This window comes from Thermomyces dupontii, assembly GCF_041956625.1.
Source record: "Thermomyces dupontii strain NRRL 2155 unplaced genomic scaffold VTN31scaffold_1, whole genome shotgun sequence".
Lineage (NCBI taxonomy): Eukaryota > Fungi > Ascomycota > Eurotiomycetes > Eurotiales > Trichocomaceae > Thermomyces > Thermomyces dupontii.
Window position 1 is genome coordinate 2525958 of NW_027192307.1, and position 24186 is coordinate 2550143.

Sequence of the window (24186 nt, forward strand, 5' to 3'; positions counted from 1 at the left end):
TGATGGATGTCCATACTTCTCACCGATTACAACTCGGCCTTTTTCCCTGTTGACGCACATGCTCGCCCTTTGCCACTTTCTCATTTAGCACTATCTCCGCCACTTTCGTAACTTCTACACCAGCAGGAACACCGCAATAAATCGTGGCATTCAGAGTGGTTTCGCAGATTTCGGTCTTTGTCAGTCCGTTTCGATTATCCTGCGGCCATGCACCAAATCTACACTTGGTCTATTCTGATGACCAGACATGTTTTTTTTTTTTTTTTTTTTTGAAAAGAAAGTGGAATCTCATGATGAGCGTTCAATATGCTTTTGTAGTAACACTTGTGTACTGAGGCACCGCTGAATGGCCACGGGTTTGACCCATGGTACTTGGACATGGCGCTTCTGTGGTTTCGAGAGAAGACGTTTGATCCTGTTCCCAGCACTACTTTCGGCGAATGCGACACTTGCGAGCCTTCGATTGCTCTCATGGTCCAGCTTTCAGTTCGATCGGCCGTGACATTTAACTTTACACTTTGAATAACCAGGCGGCTCTCTCCCTCGGACGCGAGTGCGAATACTTCGGGGCATCGACGCAGTGCCTCTCCGCTGGAGCTGCGGCGTAGCTGGCGTCAGTACCTCTAGGTACCGTAACTCTTGACGCAATACACCTTGCCAATGTGCTGCCTCTATTGGAATTCTGTAGTGCCATCTACAACTTCCATGAAGAAACATGTTGTAAAACTTCATCAGAGCAAGGCAGCCGCCGAATTTCCGCAAGACTACTAGTTACATGCGGCGCAGGTTTGGATATTCAGCATTGTGCCCAAAGTCGCGAAGCAACGGCCACCTCTCATCCCAAAGCCTTGATGGTCGAATGTACGTGGAGGAACAAGTTGAGTGGACTCAGTCGCGCAAAGAGTCCTAGTTACTGTCGGACGGATGGTGGAGGGAAGGGTAGTCACCACAGTAAGTTCATTGTCCAGTAATTAGGTACATATATCCTAGCGAGAATTCCCCCGAATCTATCTTCTGTTCGCCGCCGCCCCCAACCTTAGAAACCCAATCCACGTCTATATCTCATAACGCCAACTCATCTATACATTCGTCACAAGTCTCATAGGGACAGATCTACCCTTGGTTATCTCTATGACAATGCCTAGATGATAATCTCCGACACGCCGTTGGCCAGCTCCGCCTCCCTGGCCTGCGAGGCCTTCACGACTGGATCAAACACGCCGGCCGCCGAGGCCACGAAACCCAAAAACGGCTTGCTGGGAGCAAGCACCCGAGACAGGTATTCGGGATGGAACTGAACCCCGACGTACCAGGGATGATCTTTCAGCTCGATGATTTCCATCCGCTCGCCCTTGTCGTCTTTGCCGATGAAGTGGAGCCCCGCAGCCTGGAGACGGTCAATGTATTCGGGATTCACCTCATATCGGTGACGGTGGCGCTCATCGATGGTGGTGCGATCGAGTCCGTAAAGAGATCGTAGTTTAGACCATTCCGTATTCGGCTGGAAGATCGTCGGACGTGACCCAAGGCGCATCGTCCCACCCATATTCACGGGGTCAATTTCAGGCATGAAGATGATCACTGGGTCTGAGGTCTGTTGGTTCAATTCAATCGAGTGAGCGCCCTTGATGCCACACACATTACGGGCATATTCAATGACCGCGACTTGCATGCCCAGGCAGATTCCAAGGTATGGCTTGCCCTTTGTCCGAGCCCAGTGCGCCGCGGCAATCATACCTTCGGTTCCTCGAGCGCCGAATCCACCGGGAACGAGGATACCCTCGGCAGTACAAACATCATGCCACGCCTTGTGGAAAGCTTCCGGGTTGCTTTCCTTGGTTTCCTGCTCCAAGTTGGTCGCATCGACCCAAATGATGTTGAGCTTTCGGCGGCACGCCATGGCAGCGTGCTCCAGTGACTTGATCACCGAGAGATAAGAATCATGCAAGGACACGTATTTGCCAACCAGGGCGATAGAAACAGTTTCATACACATGTTCTTGGGACGTGGCGAGCGTCTTCCATTGTCTCCAAATTTTTTCACCCTTTGTCACAAGGGACGGAGCAATGCTTTGCTTACTGATCTTAAGACCTTGGCACAGTTGGGTCAGGAAGCCTTGCTGCTCCAAGAGAATAGGAACATGATACGTGGACGCAACGTCATGAACGCTGACGACTTGCTCGGGCTCGACTTGGCAGAACATGGCAATTTTATCTGTCGTCGCTTTGTCGAGCGATCTCTCACAGCGGCACGCAATCTATATATCCCATTAGAATAAAAAAATATTGACAACAACGTGAGTTGGGCTAAATATACCAGGTCAGGGCTCAACCCGGCCGAACGCGCATCGCGAATCGCTTGTTGCGTAGGCTTTGTTTTCAGCTCACCATGGATGGCAGGGACCAATGAGACGTGGATCTGAAGGAAATTGTCCTTCCCAGCTCGCCGGCGCAACTGGCGCATAGCTTCAACAAAAGGTGCACTCTCGATGTCACCAAGAGTTCCGCCGAGCTCTAGGATCAAAGGTTAAACCCCACTCAAAAGCAATTTCAACTTCGGACATACCAATAACGCAAACGTCAGGTTCTTCATTGCTATCATCCGCCGGCGTTCGCGCAACGCGCTCAACCCAGTCTTGAATTGCATCCGTGAGGTGCGGTACGATCTGAACCGTGCGGCCCAAGTAATCACCACGACGCTCCTTCTCGATAACATGTTTATACATCTTCCCGGTGGTAATCTTTAGCTTATCAGAGACCAGTCCATAAGTTGAAAGTGGCCAGGGTACTTACGTTGTTGTCTCTCGTGAGAGTGACGTTGAGATATCTCTCGTAGTTACCCAAGTCCAGATCCACCTCGCCGCCATCATTCAAGACGAAAACTTCTCCATGTCTGTTTCACAGCATCAGAAACATACTATCCAATCTGCACATTGTGTTTTAAGCCACGGGCGTCTGGGTTCATTTTACATACTCAGTCGGAGCCATAGTACCGGCATCGACATTCATGTACGGGTCGATCTTGATAGACGTCACGTATAAAGCTGTCAGCACAATTGGTCTACAGTGCGCTTAGGGAAGGATAATACATATCTTGCATCCTATCGTTTTCAGGAGGAGGCCACTTGAAGACGCTGAACCACGGTTAACTGTCAGGGCAACTCCTTCACGTGCATAGAGAGATCAAGACAAAAATAATCTCCAGCTATCATATGTGCTAACTTCGAGGATGAGGTGGGAGCCGCACCGATTACGCCTTTTCCGATGCCACTGATGACACCTGCCCCGAAGCAAGGATCATGTTAACAAAGCTACTCCAACACAAAAATTATGATAAGCGACGCGTGACGCTGACGTACCTCCGGACACAAGAACGTACTTCATGGTGGCGTTGATCCAGAAAAAAAAAAAAAAACCAGAAAACTCAACGTAGCAGTATACTCCAGAGATATAAGCAGTTCAAATCGAAAGTATAGGGTGCCTTTCCTGGCTGTGGCCAGGGGGGGAGGAGGGAGAAAAAGAGAAGAGTAAGAAAAATCAAGCCAAGCTTTTTCAGCGGGGATGTTCTCGACACGAACCGTATCAACACGTGATCAGAGCCTTCCATATCATCACGTGGCTCACCCAACCCTAAACCCCTACAGAGTACTCCGTACTAGGACTTGACATGGGCTGCGAAATCTGACTCTGCCACCTCCTCGTGGTGCAGCCTGGTAACATCACCTTCTGGTGATGGCCAAGAGCAGAGCGGCCAACATTGGCTCTCAGTGAGCCCCCTGTCGAGCGCCGCCCCAGGAACCCGTTGCGTCGGTTGAATTGGATCGTGTCGAGCGTGACAAGCCAACGACAAAGAGAGCGGCCTTCATCGAACAGATTCTGACGCTTCTCGACTCGTCATGGACAAAAGACTGACTGAACGAGCTTCCTGGCGGCGGCCACTCCGAGGCCTATGATCGGGCTTCCGGGCCCTAAGGGAGGCGACCACTACCTCCCCACGAAAGATACCACGATCGATGCTCGTCGGGGTTTTCCTCCCTCCACGGAGGGTTATTCCTCTACGCCGACCTATCACATGGACTTGGAGGATGGTGACTAGTACTCCTGGGAACTGCAACACCGCGGGATGAGGGACCTGGGACATGGGCTGGATTGGGGAGAATTCCGGCATTGCGCAAGAATAGGCCACGGCCGGTGCAGCATCGGCGGCCCCTCACCATTTATGACTTATTCATATGTATCTAGTCACAGATAGGCGGTACCTAATCACTCCGCCCGTCCTATAGTCCGACTCGGGCTCATGTCACGTGCCCCCTAAGGGCCTGACCCTGGACGTTGAATAGACACACACACACACACACACACTAGGACTTGACAGTACTTCTACAACTGTGATAGTTCTCTCGGGAAGGTGCCATGCTTTACAGAGACTACTCGTTGATGCTTCTTTCAGGCTGGAAATTCTGTTTCCCGGCTATAGCAGCACTGGGGCGCTTCGTTGTCAACCAGGGCAAGATGGTGTCGTGGCTGGGTGCGAACTTGGGCGACGAAGAGGGACTTTCAATGTACATAAGTACTACTACCTACGTGCGTAGGTACCTAGGTAGATACAGTACCAACAGGAATATCGTTGGTAGTAGACGTCAAATTGAACGATAACTACTACTTCATCGTACTTTAGGTACTCAAATGCTCAGATTTTAAAGCGCAGGAATTCAAGCTTTCAACTGCGGCGTATCCGCAATCCTAAACACATACTTGACTGCGCTGGCCTTGCCGTTCTTGAGGTCGGTCAGAGCAGCCTCAACGCCCTCGAGACCGTTCTCGCGCACCTCGAACGGATGCCCCGAGAACCAGCCATCCCGCAGACCCTTTCCAAAGTACCGATACCCAACAAATCCCAAGTCACGGGTCGCGGCGACATCGCCGTGCACGTCTGAGACTCCAGTGCGGGTATGCCTGACGGTCGGCGGGAGGACATCGGCGTTGTAGTCGAGCACAAATGTAGCCGCTCCCTTGGGATCAATAACTTTTCCGATGATGTCGACGCTTCCATGCTCGGAAACGGCATCGAACACATAGGGGAACTGAGAGACACCCGGTGCGGACTTTCTCAGTGCCGTCTGAAGTTCCTGCACTACGGCATCGGCTCCCTTACGGTAGTCGACAATGGCGTCACCCTTAGAAGGATCTAGCAGCGTCTCAACGTACGAGGCTCCTTTGCCGGCTACGGCGATTATGGGATGGATGTCTGCTTGCCGCGCCAGCTTAATCACAAACGCGCCCACGGAGGTCGATCCGCCGTAGACCAGCAACGGCGTCGGGTCCGTGGCTGGCGCCCACGGCGCTGGTAACCGCAAGTTCTTGTACAGGCCGACTAAAGCGGTACCAGCGGCCAGTCTGCGAGATGTTAGTCAGGAACCAGAAGACTGAGCCATATGGTGAACTGTACGGGATCGTAACAGCTTCTAGTCGATAGTCAGCGTCTCTTTTTCTATGCATGCCAGCGCCCGCAATCCCTTACCTTCGAAGCTGATATTGTCGGGGATGTGAAAGGCAGTGTGTTCCGGCGCCACGGCATACTCAGCGTAGCTACCATGGGGAGCACCGATTTTATGGAACGCGGCAACTCGATCACCAGGCTTATCCATCCGTCAATCCATGCAATCACCCTCCCGCTTCAAGCGAATTCAGACTCACCCTGAAGTCGCGCACATTCTTGCCGACCTGGTGCACTACGCCGGCGATGTCGTCGCCTTCGTTGCGGTCAGTATTAAGCCACTGGGGCAGTTTCCAATCCTTAGGATTGCTCCCAGACACGACGACCTTGATCACGACCTCATCATCGCCGGGCGTCGGGATGGGGGTATCCCTGAAGCGCGTCTTGGGGCCCGCGGAGACGGTAAGTTCAAGCGGCATGATGAGTAAAGAATAGTACGAATTTCACAATCCGAAATGAGGGTCTACGGAGTACAGAGGCTACAAAGGAGACTATGAAGGTCCACGATGCAGGAAACTGGCCGCTTTTATCGTTGTCGTTCAGTTAGTTCAATTAGTAATTTGTTTGGTGTTGCTATATCTTGGCTTAACCTGATGCAATGACATCACGTGTGGTATGGGGAATGAGATGACTTGTTGCTCGAATGCTCGATCAATCTCCGCATTCCATTGGATTCGATCAAGAATGCCTAGTAAAGTAACAGTAATGTATGTAATATCTCCGAGAATCGAACGATAATTTTGTAATTCGACAATCGGTTGACGAATTTCTAAGCGGGGGTTTGCCAGTGTCCGGCGATTATCTGCCTGATGAAACTCAGCACTCGCTGGCGACCTAGTAGTTGCAGGAGTTCATCCTACTAGATATCTAGGCTGCATGTCCTAGAGGAATTTGAGGGTTGTTTATTTAAGGTCATCAAACATAACACTCCCTAGGTTAGGTAGGTGCCTACAGAGCACGCTGTCACTGTGTTCATTGGATTAACGAGTCCGCCTGTTCGATCAACTACATGCTATCAGTGCGGGGAACTTTACCGACACTCCATGCACAGGATGCTTTGTTTTCGACACAATCTTGGAACGTAAGCCGAATTGGAGGGGCATCGTACATAGTACCTACCGAGTAGACGAAAAGGAAATTGCAGCATCCAAGGACTTGGCTATCCCGACCACCCGAAGTAAGAGCTTAGAATGGAAACCTTGAATATTTGCACTTTTTCAGAAGAAACTAGAGCTCGAAGTCGGAGCCGTGGCCAACGGGAAGATCGAAACCTGATGCAATAAACCCAGATGTACTAAGGAGGCTGCACTGTGCCGTTCATCGAAGCTGGCAGAGCAAGAGGAGTAGCCTACTGCACAGATCCAGGTGAGCCTGATGTCCTTCAGGGGCCAGACAAGTGGCAGTGAAGGTCAGTCGGAGGAACGGAGATTCTTACAGTAAACTTTCCCGCACACGGTGGGTTCCCTTCTATATCGGAAGAGTATTATCTTATCTCCGATTGGTTGAAGGTCACGTACCGAGGAGTGATGTTTATTGTCTCCCCTTCCCTGGAATGATTTCCCATGCTCATCCCAAGCTGCTTCAAAACGATGATGTGCTGCGACTTCTAACATGCCGATGCTACTGGCCTAATTGAACTTTATATATTCATGGACAAATTGTGAACCCATTGGCCACTGCCAAGTTCAAAGCCGTCCCGGACAGCCAGTTGCAGACGGCCAGCTTGCTGAGCAGTTAGTTCCGCGGGAAGACAACGGCAATCCGAGGAGGCTCGTGTTCTTGACTTCCGTTGTTCAAAATTGATTCCTTCTAACTGCCAGATATGTATTTGGAAAGAAGTGGAATTCCACGACAAGCGTTTAATATATGCTTGGGTACGCGATATTTCTGCAGTATGAAATGCCGTCGCGGATTTCGTAACTGGATGTGACGCTTCTGGGCTCTCGAGGACATGTCGTGCTGATCACTGGTCTTGATCCCGGTACTGCTCTCAACGAACGCGACATTTGAGAACCACTAATTACTCTCGGGCATTGATGAGGTTGGGCCACTTGGCTAGAGCGGCGGTATAGCGAGCATATCTTAGTCTGGCTTGCTGGTCCTTCATTTGACTGATACCGGTGCTGGCGTTGGCCTAAGTGACAAGAAAATCCCCCGGCATCGTCAAGGTGCTGCCTTGGCAGTGACATGATGTCTTGACTCGCATTGCATGGATTGCCTTCGCGAACATTGGCCCCAGGGTGATACTCGCAGTTGAGAAGGGAGCTCAAGCCGAGGTTATTGCAGCAGTTTGGAGTACCATTTTGGATACTACCGTCCAGGCCCATTGTTCCTCATGTCGGGGTTGCTGCTACGCGATCTTCCTATCCTCTCTTCGTTTCCCCCTGATTTTCGTGGCTGGCGTTCAGGCCAATCATTTTTGGCGATCGCATAATCAATGACTATAGTGCCATCTACGACATCTGATAAGAAGAGTGTGTAGATTATTCTGCGGCGCAGGGTTGATATTCAGCAATGCGCTCGCGGCCGGAGAGAATCTACGGCCTACCCCTTGTGCCTGTAAAGGACTCGAACAATCCGAAGCGCAGAAATTCAAGCTTTCAACTGCGGCGTATCCGCAATCTTAAACACATACTTGACTGCGCTGGCCTTGCCGTTCTTGAGGTCGGTCAGAGCAGCCTCGACGCCCTCGAGACCGTTCTTGCGCACCTCGAACGGATGCCCCGAGAGCCAGCCATCCCTCAGCCCCTTTCCAAAGTACCTGAACCCGACGAAGCCCAAGTCGCGGTTCGCGGCGACATCGCTGTGCACGTCGATGGCGAATGTGAGGGTATGCCTGACGGTCGGCGGGAGGACATCGGCGTTGTAGTCGAGCACAAATGTAGCCGCTCCCTTGGGATCAATAACTTTCCCAACGATGTCGATGCTTTCATGCTCGGAAACGGCATCGAACACATAGGGGAACTGAGAGACACCCGGTGCGGACTTTCTCAGTGCCGTCTGGAGTTCCTGCACTACGGCATCGGCTCCCTTACGGTAGTCGACAATCACATCGCCCTTGGGAGGATCTAGCAGAATCTCAACATACGACGTGCCTTTGCCGGCCACAGCGATGATGGGATGGATATTCGCTTGGCGCGCGAGCTTGATCGCAAAGGCACCCACGGAGGTCGATCCGCCATAGACCAGCAACGGCGTCGGGTCCGTGGCTGGCGCCCATGGTGCTGGGAGCCGCAGATTCTTGAACAGGCCGACTAATGCGGTAGCCGCAGCCAGTCTGCGAGAAGATCAGTCAAGACCCAGATGGCAAAACCAGACGGTACACCATACGGAATCGTCGCAGCTTCTTTTCAATGTCAGCGCGGCCTTCGTATAGATGAGATCACCCTCAATCGCTTACCTTCGAAGGTGATATTGTCTGGGATGTGAAAAGTGGTGTGATTTGGCGCCACAGCGTACTCAGCGTAGCTTCCATTGGGAGCACCAGGCTCGTGGAATGCAGCCACTCGATCGCCTGACTGACCCATCCGTCAATCCATGCAATTGCTCCCCTGCTTCACGTGGATCTGACGCTCACCTTGAAATCCCGCACGTTCTTTCCGACCTGGTGCACCACGCCGGCAATGTCGTCGCCCTCGTTGCGGTTGGAGTTTTGAAACTGGGGCCGTTTCCAGTCCTTGGGATTGCTCCCAGACACGACGACCTTGATCACGACCTCATCATCGCCGGGGGTCGGAATGGGAGTGTCTCTAAAGTGCGCCTTGGGGCCCGCGGAGACGGTAAGTTCGAGCGGCATGATGAGTAAAGAATACGAATTCACAATCCGGAATGAGAGCCAGTAGTGTCTACAGAGAAGATTCTCTAAGCCCATGGTGCAACGAACTGTCCATATTTATGCTCTTGGTTGAACTAACATAGGTACCTAGTACTTATAGCTAAATTTGAGTTAATGTATCCATTAGCCTAAGCTGATACAATGACATCACGTCAACCAACGACAGTATGTGCAATGTGAGGGCTTATTGCTCAATCAATTCCTGCATTCAACCAGGTTCGATCAAAGTGAGCAGTAGTACTCCGTACCTTGTGCCAGCGAAGTCAGGTGCAATTTGCCCTGATAGTACTTCAAAACATGTACCGTTACCTGAAGCAAGAGAAAGAGTCTCGTAACGTCAGCAATTCTGCACCAATCCAGCTGATCCCGATATACGCTGGGGCGAGGCTACGGAGTCGGTCTCACGGAGCCTGGACTCTCTGAAGGTAACTGGACGACGGCAAGCATGCAGTTGCAAGACTTGCAGACTTTCCGATGGAACTACCAGGTCCTTACCTACCTAGGTAACTACTACCAAAGCTCTACTCTGCTGTTGGCCTCCTATGTATGTAATGGGACCAGCCTACAAGATACCGATCGGAATCAGAGAGACAGATTAGGTGTACTCCGTGCTCGTACATGTTTTCTAGATGCACACACCACTTTAGGTTAGGTACTGTATGACGTCGGGCCTATCTGAGGTCGATATGTCCTATTCAGTTGTGATAGTACTAGTACCTAGGTACTTGATTGACCTCGAAATGATCATGACACGAAGTGAGTACTAGTACTCTCGACAACGAAATAATGTTTCCGTTTCCATGGTAGATGAACGATTACAGTCGGTTCAGTCGGCATCGAAGGCAAGCTCTGAGGTTGCACCGTCGGCATTCCAGGATGTAAACCGGCAGCCTGTACCGACATTCCTCGCACCTGAACCTTCCGTCGAGTCGCCTCCATCTGCCTTCATGGCGACATTCGTGCCGCTCTCGAAGATGGTCCATAACCTGGCGTATACGTGCTGGCTCCGGATTTCCGCCTGCGTCCTGATCCCGCGCGACAATATCGCGGGCCCTTTCCACGAGCCTGTCCTCTCGCCATTGATCGCAACGGCACGTTTTCCAGGGTAGACCACACTCGTAACAGAACTCTGCTCGACAACGGCAGCTATGGATTTTGTTAGATCATGGGCCCGATGGTTGATAGAATTAGTGTTCACTCACGTCATATGATTGCACCCATAACTGAGTTCTACCAGAGTACCGCACCTGTAACATTGCCTCCATCCTCGCTCTCTGGCCATCTCCAGGACTTCCTCTGTCTCATCAGGACACTCGCCGTCATGGGCCTCTCTCTTGCAGAGAACGCAGGTGCGCGTATTGCACGCTTCACAGACACCAACGTACATCTGAACTCTAGTAGGAGGGATGTACTTGGAGCATGTCGCACGGGAGCAATACGTCCGACTCGGGTCATTGACTTCAATGAACTTTTCCTCACATGCAGCAATTTGCGCGATGCTGAGGAAGATTCTCACTCGCGACAACGAAATGGTTTGACGGCAGCATCGGGGTGGGAAGAGGGATTCATCAATCAGCGAGTCAGTGAAGAGTCGAATGATGCAATCTCTGCAGTAAACGTGTCCGCATGGAACCCTGATAGTGTCGAAGTTGAACTTTCTTTCTGTACAGACATCACACTCGATCAGGCTCGTGGGACGATCGCTTGAATGTCCCGCCTGTCTGCTACTTTCTCCATTGTACACTTCCGCAGGGCATCCATAGGCGTCACCTTCATGCTCATTGTCGGTTTTCACAATAGCAAGGCGTTTGAGCTGTTCAAATGCTTCATTTTCGAGCTGTTCATTGTTTTGCGGTGGTTCTTCGTTGTGTCCGGCAAGACGAAGCGCCAGCCGCCTATCATCAGTGGCCCTAGCCTCCTCTTGCATTGCAAGGGTAAGTACAGCACCGTCATCACAAACAGCGTTTGTGATGCTCTGAGCAAGTCTTCGGTCGGTCAAGAGCATGATCTGTGCCTGAAGCTCAGAGATAACCGTTTTGAGGTTGGCGTCTGTTTCAGTCTCCTCTCCTTCCTTCTGCTTTCCCTTTTGGTTCTGAAGTATCTCTTCAACATCGTTTTGCAGAAGCTGGAGAATTACTTCCGTGTCTTCATCGGTCATGCCATTGTGCGCCATGTTTCTCCGCTGTGCACAGAGTGCTGAATCACGAGTATTTGATAAACGAAGACTGGCTTTCTCGTCGTGAAATTGGAAAATAGCCAGGCTCTGTAAGATTGCAAAGGAAGAATCGACGCTGTGAACGCTGTGCTCAATTAAAAGTGCTGCCTGCAAGATGCTTCCTAAAGAGGAATTTGAAGCGAGTGAAGAATTGGACATGTTCAAGGCGTTTCACGCGCATGAGTGCCTTGTTTACAAGCATCCAATTGAGGAAAATATTATGAGTCCATGATAGATCAGATTTATGCAACACGTGATTAGTAGGAATATGTTATCAGTACCAGGTACTAATTCCATTCCAGCCTTGCATTGAACCGAGCACAATCATCAAAGACTCTGTCCTTGGCTATGCATACTTTTCTGTATATTGGTCGAACGACCTTTGGGACAGAAGATCACTTCGAATCCCGCACCTTCCCGGATACTAAAAGTCGACGTTGTATCGTCATAGGCTGTGAACAGGTGAGCGCAGGGTCGATACTAGTAGCATGATGCAAAGAAAGTTTCCGTCACTTACCGTAGCTATATGCATCTGGACACACCCTTTTCGCAGCTTTACTGTACAGATTTGGACCACAAGTGGAGGGTGAATTATGGTTTCCGGCACAGCAATCTTCATCCCTCCCATACTTGGAACAAGAGGAGAGACAGGGATCAAAGTCAGGACGAGGGATATTGTCATCCGGATATGGGAAAACACCGTCGCCAGGTTTCGGTGGAGGTTGTAGTTGGAGAGACCACGGGCACCACCGCGAGACTGCATGCCTCTCCAAGGACTCTTCCAATGGGGTCTTGTAAGTCATCGAATCAACGGTAACGTTGACTGGTACAGTAGCCACCGTATCACTAATACTGTCCAGAGGCAACAAGAAGTTCGGACTGCCGATACACACTGGGTTCGTCATATTAGGCGGAATGCTAGCCAGCGATGAATCATCGGACTCGGTGTGCAGCGACACAATGGCCATTGGAAGATTGTAGCCATCGACGAGGGAGATGTCATAAAAAGAAAGGTTCATATCTGATGACATGGTGAATTCTGCCAACGTTGCTGGGTGACCCTAGATTGAAGATCAAATTGTTAGAGTTAATACTTCTTGGTAGAGATCATGTCTTGTCAAACTCACAGTTCCCTTGCAATCAATCACTCCACCGCAATCCCCTGTGAGGCATGCTTGGCCTGTTCCATACCAACCCCCTTCTGCCTTTGGACCTGTTCCTTGCCCATTAAAACTGCAATTCGTTCGCCCCCATATTCGGCCCTGCCAATCTGCGCTGACTGTGAAATTTGTTGTATTGCCGGGCTGAGCGCGATATCCTCCCGTGCTTGGGCCTCTTCCATGCTGTGTGATGATTGCCGGGTAGATGTCGACAGGACAGTGGTTTGATATCCTGAATGGTCGCTCCTGGGTGCTAAAGCTGGGTTTTTGAGCAGCTCTTGTTTTCATGTGGTGGAGGGCGTGGCTGTGATCTAGGAGGACGTAGAGCATTGACATCCACAGCATGTTGACAGCACATAAAGGATGGAGCTTCGTTCACTATCAGTACTATTTACTGAAAGAATCAAGAATCTGAAGAGCTGAGAAATCCAAAGGATTTTGTTGTCATTTTATTTCTCGGATGTAGTAGTAACACCTCCCTAAAGTACCGGCAGTACCTGAGTCACTACTTAGCTTGATCAGGTCTTGTGGCTCGGGATTCTTGACTCCTGTTCAGTTTCGGCACCAATCGTAACTGAAAATTCCATACATGAAGCAAATTTGCCACATTGTCATGAGGACCATTCGTATCAAAGAAACCATGACTGGACAAACGAGTGGACGAGGTGCTTTGTTTGAGGTTTGAACTCGATCAACACGGAGGAAGAGGTTAGGGCTTTAACCTACTAGCTCCCTAACTGGGTGTGTCCCACAGGGTTTCCATCTGCCTATTTTAGGAAGCTAATCATTACACGTAATGCTATATACGGTTAGTGCTTTTCCTCATTAAGCTCTGCCAAGCCTCAGGAACCAGATCCAAGCGCCAGCTAAGAAAGATCAGCCCTTAGCAAGGCCAACTTGAACCAATCGTTAGCCTCACGCATCCTTCAATTCTTGACTTGATGATCAACTTGAAACCTCTGCACTCTGCAGATCAGTATTTGTGTTTCGCATAACCCTGCTCCAGATAAAGATAGAAAGCTGCTACTTTGGCTTAGACGTTACTACTCAGCGCCATATGCTCAGTCCGTGACTAGCTCTAGGTACCTTTAACTAAGATAATGGCTCAGGCTCTTGTTTCCGACTCCTCGGTTCTGAAATTCCTATGACACGCCGTCATGTTTTGAAGTCAGTATGGAGTACGAGTCCCATGTACTTTGCATAGCAACATCATGATCGACGTTTGCAAAATACCGGGTATCTAACTAGTTGATTGTACTGTACCAAATTGGTACTTGGCCATCAACGGTGATGAGTCGAGTCGCTATTGTGTCTCAAGGATGTATGCTGCCAGCACTGCGGTCCCAACCTACGGACCATCAGCAAGGATCTAATGGAGTTACTCTTCCAATATCTCTGTTTTCTTGAACTAAATACCGAGTACAACTATTCCCTTCAAAGACAAGTCATCTCAGATTACTATCCTTCAGCGGCAGTCCACGTCCAAGCTCATTGTGTGCGAACAATGCGACATTAGTAATAGACAACTAGGAAGTGCTAGTACTGTAAAAAAGTGTTCAGACAGCCACCCAAACCCATTTGATGCAAAAATGCCCTCAGAAAAAACAAGTCCGGAAATCGTCATGACATGGCATCATCATTCGGTTTCGTCTGCTCTCTCCCTCGGTCACGCAAGCTAGCGGCGTACTCAAGCACCGTCCGCCCCCAAACGTCGCGTCCTTTGTACTTGGCCATATCATCTGGCCAGCTAACAATCTCTGCAGCGAGGTTCTGAACCTCTTCGGGAGAAAGCTCGTCCAAGGCGGACAGCGTGGTCTTGACCGTGAACAGGAGTGCCTGTGTACGAGGCAGTCGGCGAAAAGTCTGCCTCTCCCGTCGAAGGATGACATTGCTCGGAGCAAGGCCATGTTCCTCCTCCATGAGGCTGTCCGGACGAAATAATGTGGTGCAGAGATCCTCATTGGTCCTTTTGGTTTCCAAAAAGTAGTTGGACCGCTCCATAGGAGACTTGGGGGTCAATCGACACATGAATCTGTGATTTTTCGGTTAGCACGACTGGAACTTTGTGCTTTCCGAGGTACGAATGGCAAGGCTTACTTGTGAACTGAGCGTCCGATTTTCTCATTCCATTGTGGTACTGGCCCATGGAGCTGGGATAATGTAAATCCAATGCGTCGGTGGACGGTCCATCCCACCGGGAACAAAGTGGCACTGGCTGCGCTGTGCATGGGATCAGTCATTAACTTGCGACAAAGAACGTATTCAACAAGGGGAAATGTGCGCATACAGGTAATACTCGCCATCCGCATTTTTCATCAAGACGCTCAGATCTTCCATGGTCAAGCGTACCGCAATCTCCAAGGGATGCATGCTGGGATTGGCCCCGCCAAACGTGAAGGTCTCATTGGTCTTGAGGTTGTGAATCTCGGTTTCACGCCCACGTTTCTTCATCTTGAACATGGTTGGGAACCGACTACAGAGAAAGTTGGTGACCATCTCGAGGAGCTCTTCGCAGGCAGCATATGACTCAGGCAAGTATTGAATGACATTCTCTCGGTTGTTCTGGAGCAGTTCCAGGCGGACCTCATGTTCCCGCATGTAATTCTTGTCGATGGTCAACCAGTTGTACTCGTCAAGTTTCCGCAGGCCCATGGTGATGTGAAACTTCCGCCGCCCTTTGATCGGTTCGCAAGGGTACGGGGGCAGATGCGTGACATCATCATCAACAAGGTCCTTGCGAGGGCTCTTGTTGAGCAACGACGGCAACCACTTCCACAGCCACTTGACAAGCACACCAATAACAGACAATGCCAGCAGCGAGATAGAACAGACCATGCTTGATCGGGGAGGAGGTAAGCCTCCGTGATCCGAGGGTGCATTAAAATTCTGCTGATCGAAGCTTGTCATTGAACAAGACCTTCAAACTCACAGACGATCAAGTGACAGGGCAACGCAGAGTTGAGGGGAAATTCCTGGATCTACCACCACGCCGTGCAAGAATAAAAGTCTATACCAAGGTCTGGAGCCATTCATCGATTCGGACTTCCTTTTTAAATGAGTTCGCGTAATACTACTACTATCTACCCTTATCCTCGGACGGAAGGCCTGAATCCATGACTTGCCAGTTCTGCTGAGCGAGGTGCCTGGCGCAGTGGCCAGAGCTTTCCCCACAAAATGCAGCACCTGCCACATGATCGGATCGTTTTTTTTTTCTGTCTTGGGCTGCAATTCGGATTTCATGGGTCAAAGGGCCGTAAAAGCCTCACGAGTCCGGTGCTGCGAAGATCAGGCCCAGCAACCGGGTCTGCGTCGTGGATCGTCCAGTTTGGTTGGACATGAGCAATGAAACGTTGCGCCGCTAGTAATGGCCAGTCTCTTTTTCATACCCTAAGAGTGGTAAAGGACTACGAGTACAAATGCTGGAGTGAGAGTCTGGATCACTGGAATGGAGGCTATGGAGCTTATTTAGTGCCTGATCCACCAGGTGATGATCTGGGGATGTGAAACTTGGCGCGTGATGATAACAAGCGTTCGTTGGAAGATCCATCTCACCATTTGTTTGCTCATCGTCAGTTGCCACCAGTTCAGAATGTCGGGTTGTCGATCTGGCAGCTCTGGCTGGCCAGGAACCAATGTAATCCCCGTCGTACGTCATGGCAATTGCGCCGCGGATGTCTGTTGATTGATTAGTTGCGGTGGACTTTGGGGCGGAGAGAGCATTGTGAGCTTCGCTTCGAAGTGGGCCTATTATGTACGGAGTACGTATGTACAGTACTGTACTCTGGACACACACGTTTCGGTGAACGGTTTTTCGTCCAGCGACCAAAAAACCTCGTCTACTCGTAGGTTCATATATCTGAATTAATTCATGAATGCAATTGCCGTTCCACAAGCACAAAGGCTTGGGCCTCAATGCTTGCTATTCTTTTTCCAGTTTTTTTGTTTCCGAGTCACCTTTGTCGGAATGATTGCACGGAATACTTGGACAAAATAAAATAATGGCGGCGAAATCTCATAGTCAATCCAATTGCTAGCACCAATGAACATCTGTCAGTATGAACTATGAACTGGCCAGCAATTTGGTTTTTTTTTTTCCTTTTCTGTTTCTCACTTGAAAATCCTTGGCTCCAGGTTGTATCACATTGAGCTGAATATTTGTATCCAGTTTCTTTTTCTCTTTTGTTTTTGTTGAATTACGGCGGCACTGAATTTTCTTCTGCTCTGTGGCCGTGCACGGTTCTGCGCGTGAAGCGCGGTTGCCGCTGGCCCAGTCTCCGGGGAGTCCGGGCGAGGAAAAGGTCAACAAAATCCAGTGCAGAACCCATCGTCAGTTGATTTGTGTGCTCGATGACTTCATATCGTTGCTAAACGAGCCAATCCGAGCTCTCGGGCTGTTCCGACTTGATTGCTCTGGCATCCCGCGGTGAACGTGGGCACTACGGAAGCACAGCCACAACTGAACTCGCCAAGTGTGTCGAGTCATTGATGTATGTATTCTCCGGAGCTTCAACCGAGGAGCCAATGTGCTTATTCAGCAAACTACCCTTTAAACCGTATTCGGTATATGGAGCTACCAATTCCCGTAACGATCACCACTCAACAATCAATCCGGTGTTTTGATAGGAGGATTCAGATGAATGTGCTGGAACTACCAGTATACTCGCACTCATAGTTGGGAGCCTCAAAAGCTGTCTCTGCACCTGACCGTGTAGGTACATACGTCATCCTCGTACGAGTACGAGTACGACAAAAGGACCAAAAGTTGTGAACAAGAATCCAGACTGCAGTATGACGGATTGAAGCAGAATGCTAGGAACCCCAGGACCAACCAAATCCTGTCTCGTGTCTTGCCCCTCCTCTCTGGCTAAGCTTCTCCAAAGTCCAAGAGGCGGTGCAGGAAGATCAGGCGGGCCTGACGGGGCATGATTTCGTCTGCATACACCTACGGGAGTACGTCAAGTCGAGAACTGGAGATTCACAGGCAAATAATATGGGCTTGATGTTCGGGGTTACGAACTTACGAGCTCTAAAAAGTCAACTTGCCTGCCCGAACGAGAAATCGTCGGCGTGACTGGATTCCAGATTTGATCTGCTAAACTCAATTCTCTCTGACAAGACACCCAAGGTCCAAGGATATGTTTGCAGTTTAAGCCTAAATACTGACCGTCGAGTTAGATCACGGCTCGACTTTGCTAGCCATGCTGGACACTGTAACTCGGAACTCCTCGTATGTACTTGGTACCTTGACTCCCTGGACCTTGTGGTTCAATACGACCAATGAGTGGTCTCTCAGGACCTACCTGTACTCGCTATACAATCGACCAACATCCCTGCATGCATAGTCACCGTCTGTACATACACTGAACTCGTACAGCGAACCACATGGAGTGGCCATTGGAGGCTCTGTCCAACGATCCACAAGTCCCCGGACACATTCAACGTCAGCTTTGTTCTTGACTGAAGAACTCCGTCCTGCTCGAAGATTCTGGCAAACTCGCATCACTCATACCCAGCTCCATTCCTTCCTCAGACACACGCACACACACCTTCAACGACTGAACAACTCCGGCACGGTTCATGCAGACCTCCACGTGTCGAGCTGTCAAGTTCCCAAAGGGGAAAAGCTCTCTCCATCGGCAATCTTCACCAATCTATGAGGAGATCCGCGATTCCCATTTCTTTTTTTTTTTTTTTTTCGAGGGGTGCTGGTGTGCCGGCTTCGCAATCGCTTCAATCCGAGCGCATTCCACCGATCTGTTCATCAATATGGTTATGGTAATAGAACGTAGTCAATTGGTTGTGGCGTCGTTGCACTGCAGTGTTTTGATGCTCGTTTTGAGCAGGGGCCCACGTCAGTTCCCTTGATTGTGGGAGGAGGTTTGGCAATCCCGGGTAAAAAAAAAGAAAAAAGCATCAACCTCACTACAAGTAATAGGTAGTACTAACAACCATCCCTATGCAGTAGGTCATCATCTGACCAGTTGCAGATCTTAGGTAATAGCGCTTCAAGGGTTAACTGGTGTCATCATCAAATCACTCCGAGTCAGGGTTCATGGCGTTCGAATCACTGTTCTTGATTTCCGGCATAGTCGGAATTCGAATATAGGTGGATAGTGGATAGGTTCATAGCGAATTATCCCAGCTCTGGGTAAATCATCCCGAGGACCGGTGCAAAGGAGCTTGCCGGCCGTGTTGGACTCGTCACGCGGACTTCACGTCGCTAAGATGCGGGTCTCGAAATTGACAAGCAATATAGCAAAGCGCCGATGATCGAGAAGAACCCAACGTCATCGTCTTTGCTCGAGGAGAGAGATGGCAAACCGTCTCCGCTAACAATGGTAGCGAAATATCTGAAGGATGTGCATCTAAGTCAGGAAGACAAGGACGGGACTCATTTTAAGAAGGGAACTGCTCACAATAATCATCCATTCATGTTGCTGAAGCTAAAGCCGACCGGGATGGTTTCCAGCCCTTGACCCGGTACGAGATGTATGTACCAAGTTGAAGAGAACACAAGCACTTAATATGCCGCGCTTCATTAACGGAGGGCGACCCGGTGCCTACTACCGAGAAACAGTAATGATATCTGGGTATGTAGATACACGGCGGCAGTGGTATTCACAAGGATCGTATGCAAGAGATCAACCAAGATGCAAAACCAAAGTTCAAACTCCAAAATTCGACAATGTAAACAGAGGTCACCGCATTCAAACAAGCAACATCAAGTTCAGCTTGAATAATGCATACATCATGACGAAATCAACTCTACCAAAGTGGTGAAAGTCACCAGAAGATAAAAAAAAAAGAATCATTTGAATCGTGCGGAGCACCGTCCCATCACCTCACCCTGGCACACCAGTTCTGCATTGAACTCGGAGCCATCCAAGGTAAGGTAAATGTCGAAGTAGACTCGGTAGAAGGTACCATTTGGCGTATCCATGCGCTCGAAATCCTTCTCCAGGTTCTTGCTGGAGAGGTCCGACGTTAAAGTGACGACTTCTTTGATGCCTTAATACTCTGTCAGCATCCTTCCCATGCGAGAACTTCATCTCCTAGTTGTTTGGGTAGCTTACGAGGGTCTTTCACATATTCCGGGCAAACGTCTTCATCGCACGCGTAGAGAACGTCCTCGTACATCAAGGACGCTCCCGGCGCCACTTGCCGGAAGAAGCTGACCTTGACCGGCTCGCCGATCTTGACACGCTCACCCTTTTGCACAAAGATTTGTCGAGTGTACTTGCACCGATCCTTGCCGTCAAGGCTCGGGACTCGGTACTGCTCCGGATGGTAGCCCTCCTTGAACGGCTGCAGCGTCGCCATCAGATAGTGACGACGGGCCACACGATGTGTGACGAGTCGCTCCGTGATGCCCGCTGTCACGGCGCCCTTGACAATTGCTGCCACCGAATCCATCGGTCGCACGACCTTGGACTGGAACTGCGGCGGGACGTGCAACTTGATCTGCTGGAACAGGTATTCAGACGCACCGAACCCACCAACAACAAGCACGTTCTATCGGGAAAGAAACAAGTCAGCTCAGGATTGGCTCTTTCGCTGCAAAAATGTATTCAGATACGCACCTGCAGTGTCCGGTTTTGCGCCTGAATGGCAATGATCTGGTTGCGGACCAGCTCCAAGATCCGGTTGACCACCGGCTCAAAGCACTGCAGAATCTCTTCGTTCGTGAAGGTCATGTAACCCTCCTCGATGTCCGCTTCGGGGTAATCGGCCTCAATACCCACGTCAACGGCCCACTTCTGTCCGTTGTTGCGGAAGTCGGCCTTGATTCGATTCTCGAAGTCCATGATGCACTTGGCATACACTTTGCCTACCGTGCGCGACCCGTCGGGCAACTTCATCTTGCGGATCTTGGCCCGCAGAATGTTGCTGAAGTTGCGGTTGAGTGCCGTGGAGCCGCACGAGTCACCCGACCCTGCCGTACATTCGGACACCGTGAAGGGATTTTCCTCCTCCACCTCGTACGCGATCAAATCCACGGTTCCACCGCCGCAGTCCACGATCAAGATGGCGTCTCCCAGCTTGAGGTTGAGCAGTCCGGTTTTGGCGCAGAACATGGCTGCCGCCTCCGGCTCGGTGATCAGGGTGAGTCGATTGTCGTTTTCATCGCGCAGGAAACCGGCCTGAATAGCAGCCGCGCGTGTGGCAGCTTTAGCAGCCTCATTCCAGATGGCGGGCACTGTCAAGAAGTACTTGATGTTACGCTCTTCTCGATTAAACACCTCGCCAAGGGTCTTCTGCAATTGGCTACGCATGGCTTGTCGCAGTTTGAACAGGTAATCGGCGGCCACATCAATCTCGGATTTGCCCGGCGGCAGCGGAGGCAGGTTGATGGGGTCTATATAGGTATTGCCCGACATCATCAACTGCAGCTTGAACCACTCAACCTTCTGCACGCCTGGTTTGGGATAGCCCGTGGGAGAAAGTGCATCGGCGATGTCCGGGCCCCAACCAACCACCTTTTGATACTGGTCATAGTACAATACGGTGGGAATCTTCTGCTTCGCGAAGGTGCCGGCGCCGGGCCATTCCGTGATGATGTCCTCTCGCACCTCGCCATTGGCGATGAAAGCGAAGGCCACGCCAGAGAACGTCGTGCCGAAGTCGATGCCCACGATCAACTGCGGCTTGTTCCGGTTCTGTTCGATCTCGGCTGGCTTTCGCGGCCCTCCCTGCACGGCAGGGGGAGGCAGGCTCGCCGGGATCGGGGGTGGCACAGGGGGTTGTTGTGGTTGTTGGTAGCCATATCCCGGCGGTGCATTCGTCGGTGCCGGAGGCAGTTGCGGTTGGCCATACTGTTGCAGAGCGGGATTCAGCGGGGCCGGGTGGGTCAGTGGCTGGGTGACTGGAGGTGGCATCGGACTTGTCGGCCGTCCTGCGCCAGCGGGATGGTAGGAATAACTCGGAGGACGAGCGGTGGGATTTTGGCCGTTCATGGGTAAGCTCGTTGTCGACGAGGTGGATGGCGGCGGTGGGCTCGTCGAGGAGGTGCTCGACGCTGGGGGGATATATGCGGCGCTGGACGTTGGTGCGGTGGATGACGCTTGTGAGGAGGAGGCGATTGAGTTATTGCTGTTTTTGCGCTTAGTGAACCCCAGCGATTTCAGCCGGGAAGTCATGGGGACTGAATGCGCTCACACACGGAGCCAAGAGGGAGGGAGGGGGGGGAGGAGAGGAAAGAAAGACGAGAGAGAGAGGGGAGAGAGAAGAAAAGGAGGGGCGGGAGGACCACGGGGCCACAGAAGCGGGCGTTGCTTTAGTCGCGAGGAAAGTAGAGGCAAGGCAAGCAAGGCACGAGGGAGATGGTGAGCAACGGGTAATGGAATGCAGCGAGAAAGACAGAGGCGAGAAGATGGGGATCGTATCTAAGCGCTCGAGGAGACAATTTGCGGAATCCTGCTCTCAGCAAAGGACCGATTTGGTAGCAGGGGGTCAAAGATAAATTAAATTGAATTGTCCGCAACCAGTTCACCACCACCTTGGGCTGCGGAGACAATCGCGGTCAGCGACTGGCGCAGAGAGACGCAGGAAAATGGCTGCAGATGGAGCGCACCAGAACCGATTGTTCGCACGCGCAAGAAGAGAGATGGAATCAGCAAAGATTGAGAAAGGTACGGTATGTCCAGACTGCGAGGGAATATTTCATTTGCTCCGCACCGAGTGTCCCGACGGTGCGACTCTCTCATTTTTTTTTTTTTTTTCCTTTTCCTCTTCCTTTTGGAGGCTTTCGTGTTGGGCGCAGCTGGCGGCTGAACGGGCTAACCCTCACACTAACGCGCACACCAGCGAATCGGCGGCCCTGGCGAGCCTGAGGCACCGTTGGCAACATGCTCTCTCATTATTGCCCAGCCCACAGACGGGTTCCTTTTCTCCCACACGTGATCACAGCTGAGTCTGGCGAATGGAAGAATGCCACCCGAGTCTGCACTGCATTTGCCGTCTGGCGTCTGCAGAAAGGAGGGGATTTCAGCTGGTTCTTTGTTGGGCATTTGAAACGGTTGGCCGTGAGTTCGGACCTGGGTCCTTGGATCTCCGGGAGCTTGTGCGCCAGACTCGCCAACCGGCAGGCTTCCTGGATGATTTTGCCTGGAATATTTCCGAGTTGACGGTCGTTTGTTTCTTTGACAGTTCATCCGGAGTGGTTTGGGTTGAGATTGAAGATCGGAACCGGAGCAATACTGTACCTGGTTGTCCACGACGGTTCGTGTCTTCGCGTCTACGAGTACCGACCGGTACGGCATGACTTTACCCCTGAGATACTCCGAACAGTACCGTGGTTATTACATAGGTACTCCAATACCTACATCCGTACAATTCGCCACTCTGAGCTTGTTCACATTTGGTCCTGCGGCATTTGCAGGAGCCGGCCTTGTCAACGCGGTGAGGTTGAAGACTGCCCTGAATACATCCATACATAGTACATACATCATCACCAGCACCTCCGGAGGAATTGTATCCTCGAGGTTATCGGATCCGGGGAGGCTCTTGCGGCATGCCCTGCCGCCCCACGCCTAGCCCAGCCTGCCACAGGCACAGTCCACGACTCCACGCACAATTAACCTAGGTAGTTACTCGTAGTCAAAATCAAAACCAAAGCGATCCATTGGAATCACGTGACATACTAAGAGGATTAGTCATTCATGAACCAACGGTCCCACTTCAGCCTGAGCTGGAAAGTGGAAGTATGAGCCGCAAGGGCACGGACCTCTTTCTTCCAGCAGTCACCTTCATTTCAGTTGCTCAACGGAGTCAACGCATGAAGAGGAACCCACCGCTCGACGATGGCGAACGAACATGAAGGCCGGACGAAAAAGTTCCTCGAGAATGTCACGGACCCGTAGGTAACAAGAGTGAATACTCGGTAGATTTCAGCTCCAGCAAGCGCCTCCGGATCAGTAAAATATATATCCAGGTTGGTGCCAGGTATCCCAGCGAGTACGGAGTACTTTGGATGTGATTTCGCCTTACACTACGAGTACGGAGTACCTACTCCGTACTCGTAGTTGGTTATGTAGATGAAATTCATCGAGTGTCCATCCAAACCATTCGTCGCTTGCGCATGAGCATTTGGTCCGACTATTCTCATTCGCAGGAACCGACTTGTTGAATTTGGAGAAAATTCCCAAACTCATCAGTGGTGAAAGTGAGCAGGTTACGTGGCATGCTAGCTCGGATCGACAGGAGAACAATGGATTCAGGGACCGAGCTAAGATTGCTGACTCCTGTTGAGAAGCAACACCAAGCCCGGATGTATCGAGGCGAACATCCGTCAGACAGAATCAGACAGATCTTGCCTGATTAAGCGCATTCTGAAACACCACCAGCGAACCAGACACATGGTTCAGACGCATTTAACAAACACAATACTGTCATGTATCTCAACAGGTCATATTCTGCTGAGATGTCCACCTTTCTCATGCTTTCCAGTTGCCGCCCACTTTGCTCGCACTTCCAGCGGGCTT

General features: G+C 50.9%; 8 protein-coding genes across 8 annotated transcripts; all 8 read right to left on the reverse strand.

Annotated features, from left to right (window-relative positions):
* Nucleotides 1-1141: 1141 nt before the first annotated feature.
* VTN31DRAFT_955 (uncharacterized protein) lies at nt 1142-3383 on the reverse strand (the record flags this gene model as incomplete). Its single annotated transcript, XM_069408516.1, has 8 exons — nt 1142-2257; nt 2317-2513; nt 2566-2740; nt 2793-2892; nt 2974-3035; nt 3093-3133; nt 3247-3279; nt 3359-3383. 8 exons carry the CDS (start codon nt 3381-3383, stop codon nt 1142-1144), a joined length of 1749 nt encoding a protein of 582 aa, XP_069263811.1.
* Nucleotides 3384-4711: 1328 nt separating this feature from the next.
* On the reverse strand, nt 4712-5915 carry VTN31DRAFT_956 (uncharacterized protein; the record flags this gene model as incomplete). Its single annotated transcript, XM_069408517.1, has 4 exons — nt 4712-5396; nt 5449-5464; nt 5521-5638; nt 5697-5915. 4 exons carry the CDS (start codon nt 5913-5915, stop codon nt 4712-4714), a joined length of 1038 nt encoding a protein of 345 aa, XP_069263812.1.
* Nucleotides 5916-7355: 1440 nt separating this feature from the next.
* On the reverse strand, nt 7356-7823 carry VTN31DRAFT_957 (uncharacterized protein; the record flags this gene model as incomplete). The annotated part of the gene is made up of 1 exon (XM_069408518.1): nt 7356-7823. One exon carries the CDS (start codon nt 7821-7823, stop codon nt 7356-7358), a length of 468 nt encoding a protein of 155 aa, XP_069263813.1.
* Nucleotides 7824-8088: 265 nt separating this feature from the next.
* Nucleotides 8089-9292, reverse strand: VTN31DRAFT_958 (uncharacterized protein; the record flags this gene model as incomplete). Its single annotated transcript, XM_069408519.1, has 4 exons — nt 8089-8773; nt 8827-8842; nt 8897-9014; nt 9074-9292. 4 exons carry the CDS (start codon nt 9290-9292, stop codon nt 8089-8091), a joined length of 1038 nt encoding a protein of 345 aa, XP_069263814.1.
* Nucleotides 9293-10146: 854 nt separating this feature from the next.
* Nucleotides 10147-11705, reverse strand: VTN31DRAFT_959 (uncharacterized protein; the record flags this gene model as incomplete). Its single annotated transcript, XM_069408520.1, has 2 exons — nt 10147-10477; nt 10534-11705. 2 exons carry the CDS (start codon nt 11703-11705, stop codon nt 10147-10149), a joined length of 1503 nt encoding a protein of 500 aa, XP_069263815.1.
* A 168-nt stretch (nt 11706-11873) lies between these two features.
* On the reverse strand, nt 11874-13051 carry VTN31DRAFT_960 (uncharacterized protein; the record flags this gene model as incomplete). Its single annotated transcript, XM_069408522.1, has 3 exons — nt 11874-11998; nt 12064-12607; nt 12674-13051. The coding sequence occupies 3 exons, from the start codon at nt 13049-13051 to the stop codon at nt 11874-11876; spliced, it is 1047 nt and encodes a 348-aa protein (XP_069263816.1).
* A 1275-nt stretch (nt 13052-14326) lies between these two features.
* VTN31DRAFT_961 (uncharacterized protein) lies at nt 14327-15541 on the reverse strand (the record flags this gene model as incomplete). The annotated part of the gene is made up of 3 exons (XM_069408523.1): nt 14327-14738; nt 14804-14926; nt 14994-15541. The coding sequence occupies 3 exons, from the start codon at nt 15539-15541 to the stop codon at nt 14327-14329; spliced, it is 1083 nt and encodes a 360-aa protein (XP_069263817.1).
* A 3973-nt stretch (nt 15542-19514) lies between these two features.
* Nucleotides 19515-21843, reverse strand: VTN31DRAFT_962 (uncharacterized protein; the record flags this gene model as incomplete). Its single annotated transcript, XM_069408524.1, has 3 exons — nt 19515-19714; nt 19780-20218; nt 20287-21843. The coding sequence occupies 3 exons, from the start codon at nt 21841-21843 to the stop codon at nt 19515-19517; spliced, it is 2196 nt and encodes a 731-aa protein (XP_069263818.1).
* Between the last annotated feature and the right edge of the window lie 2343 nt (nt 21844-24186).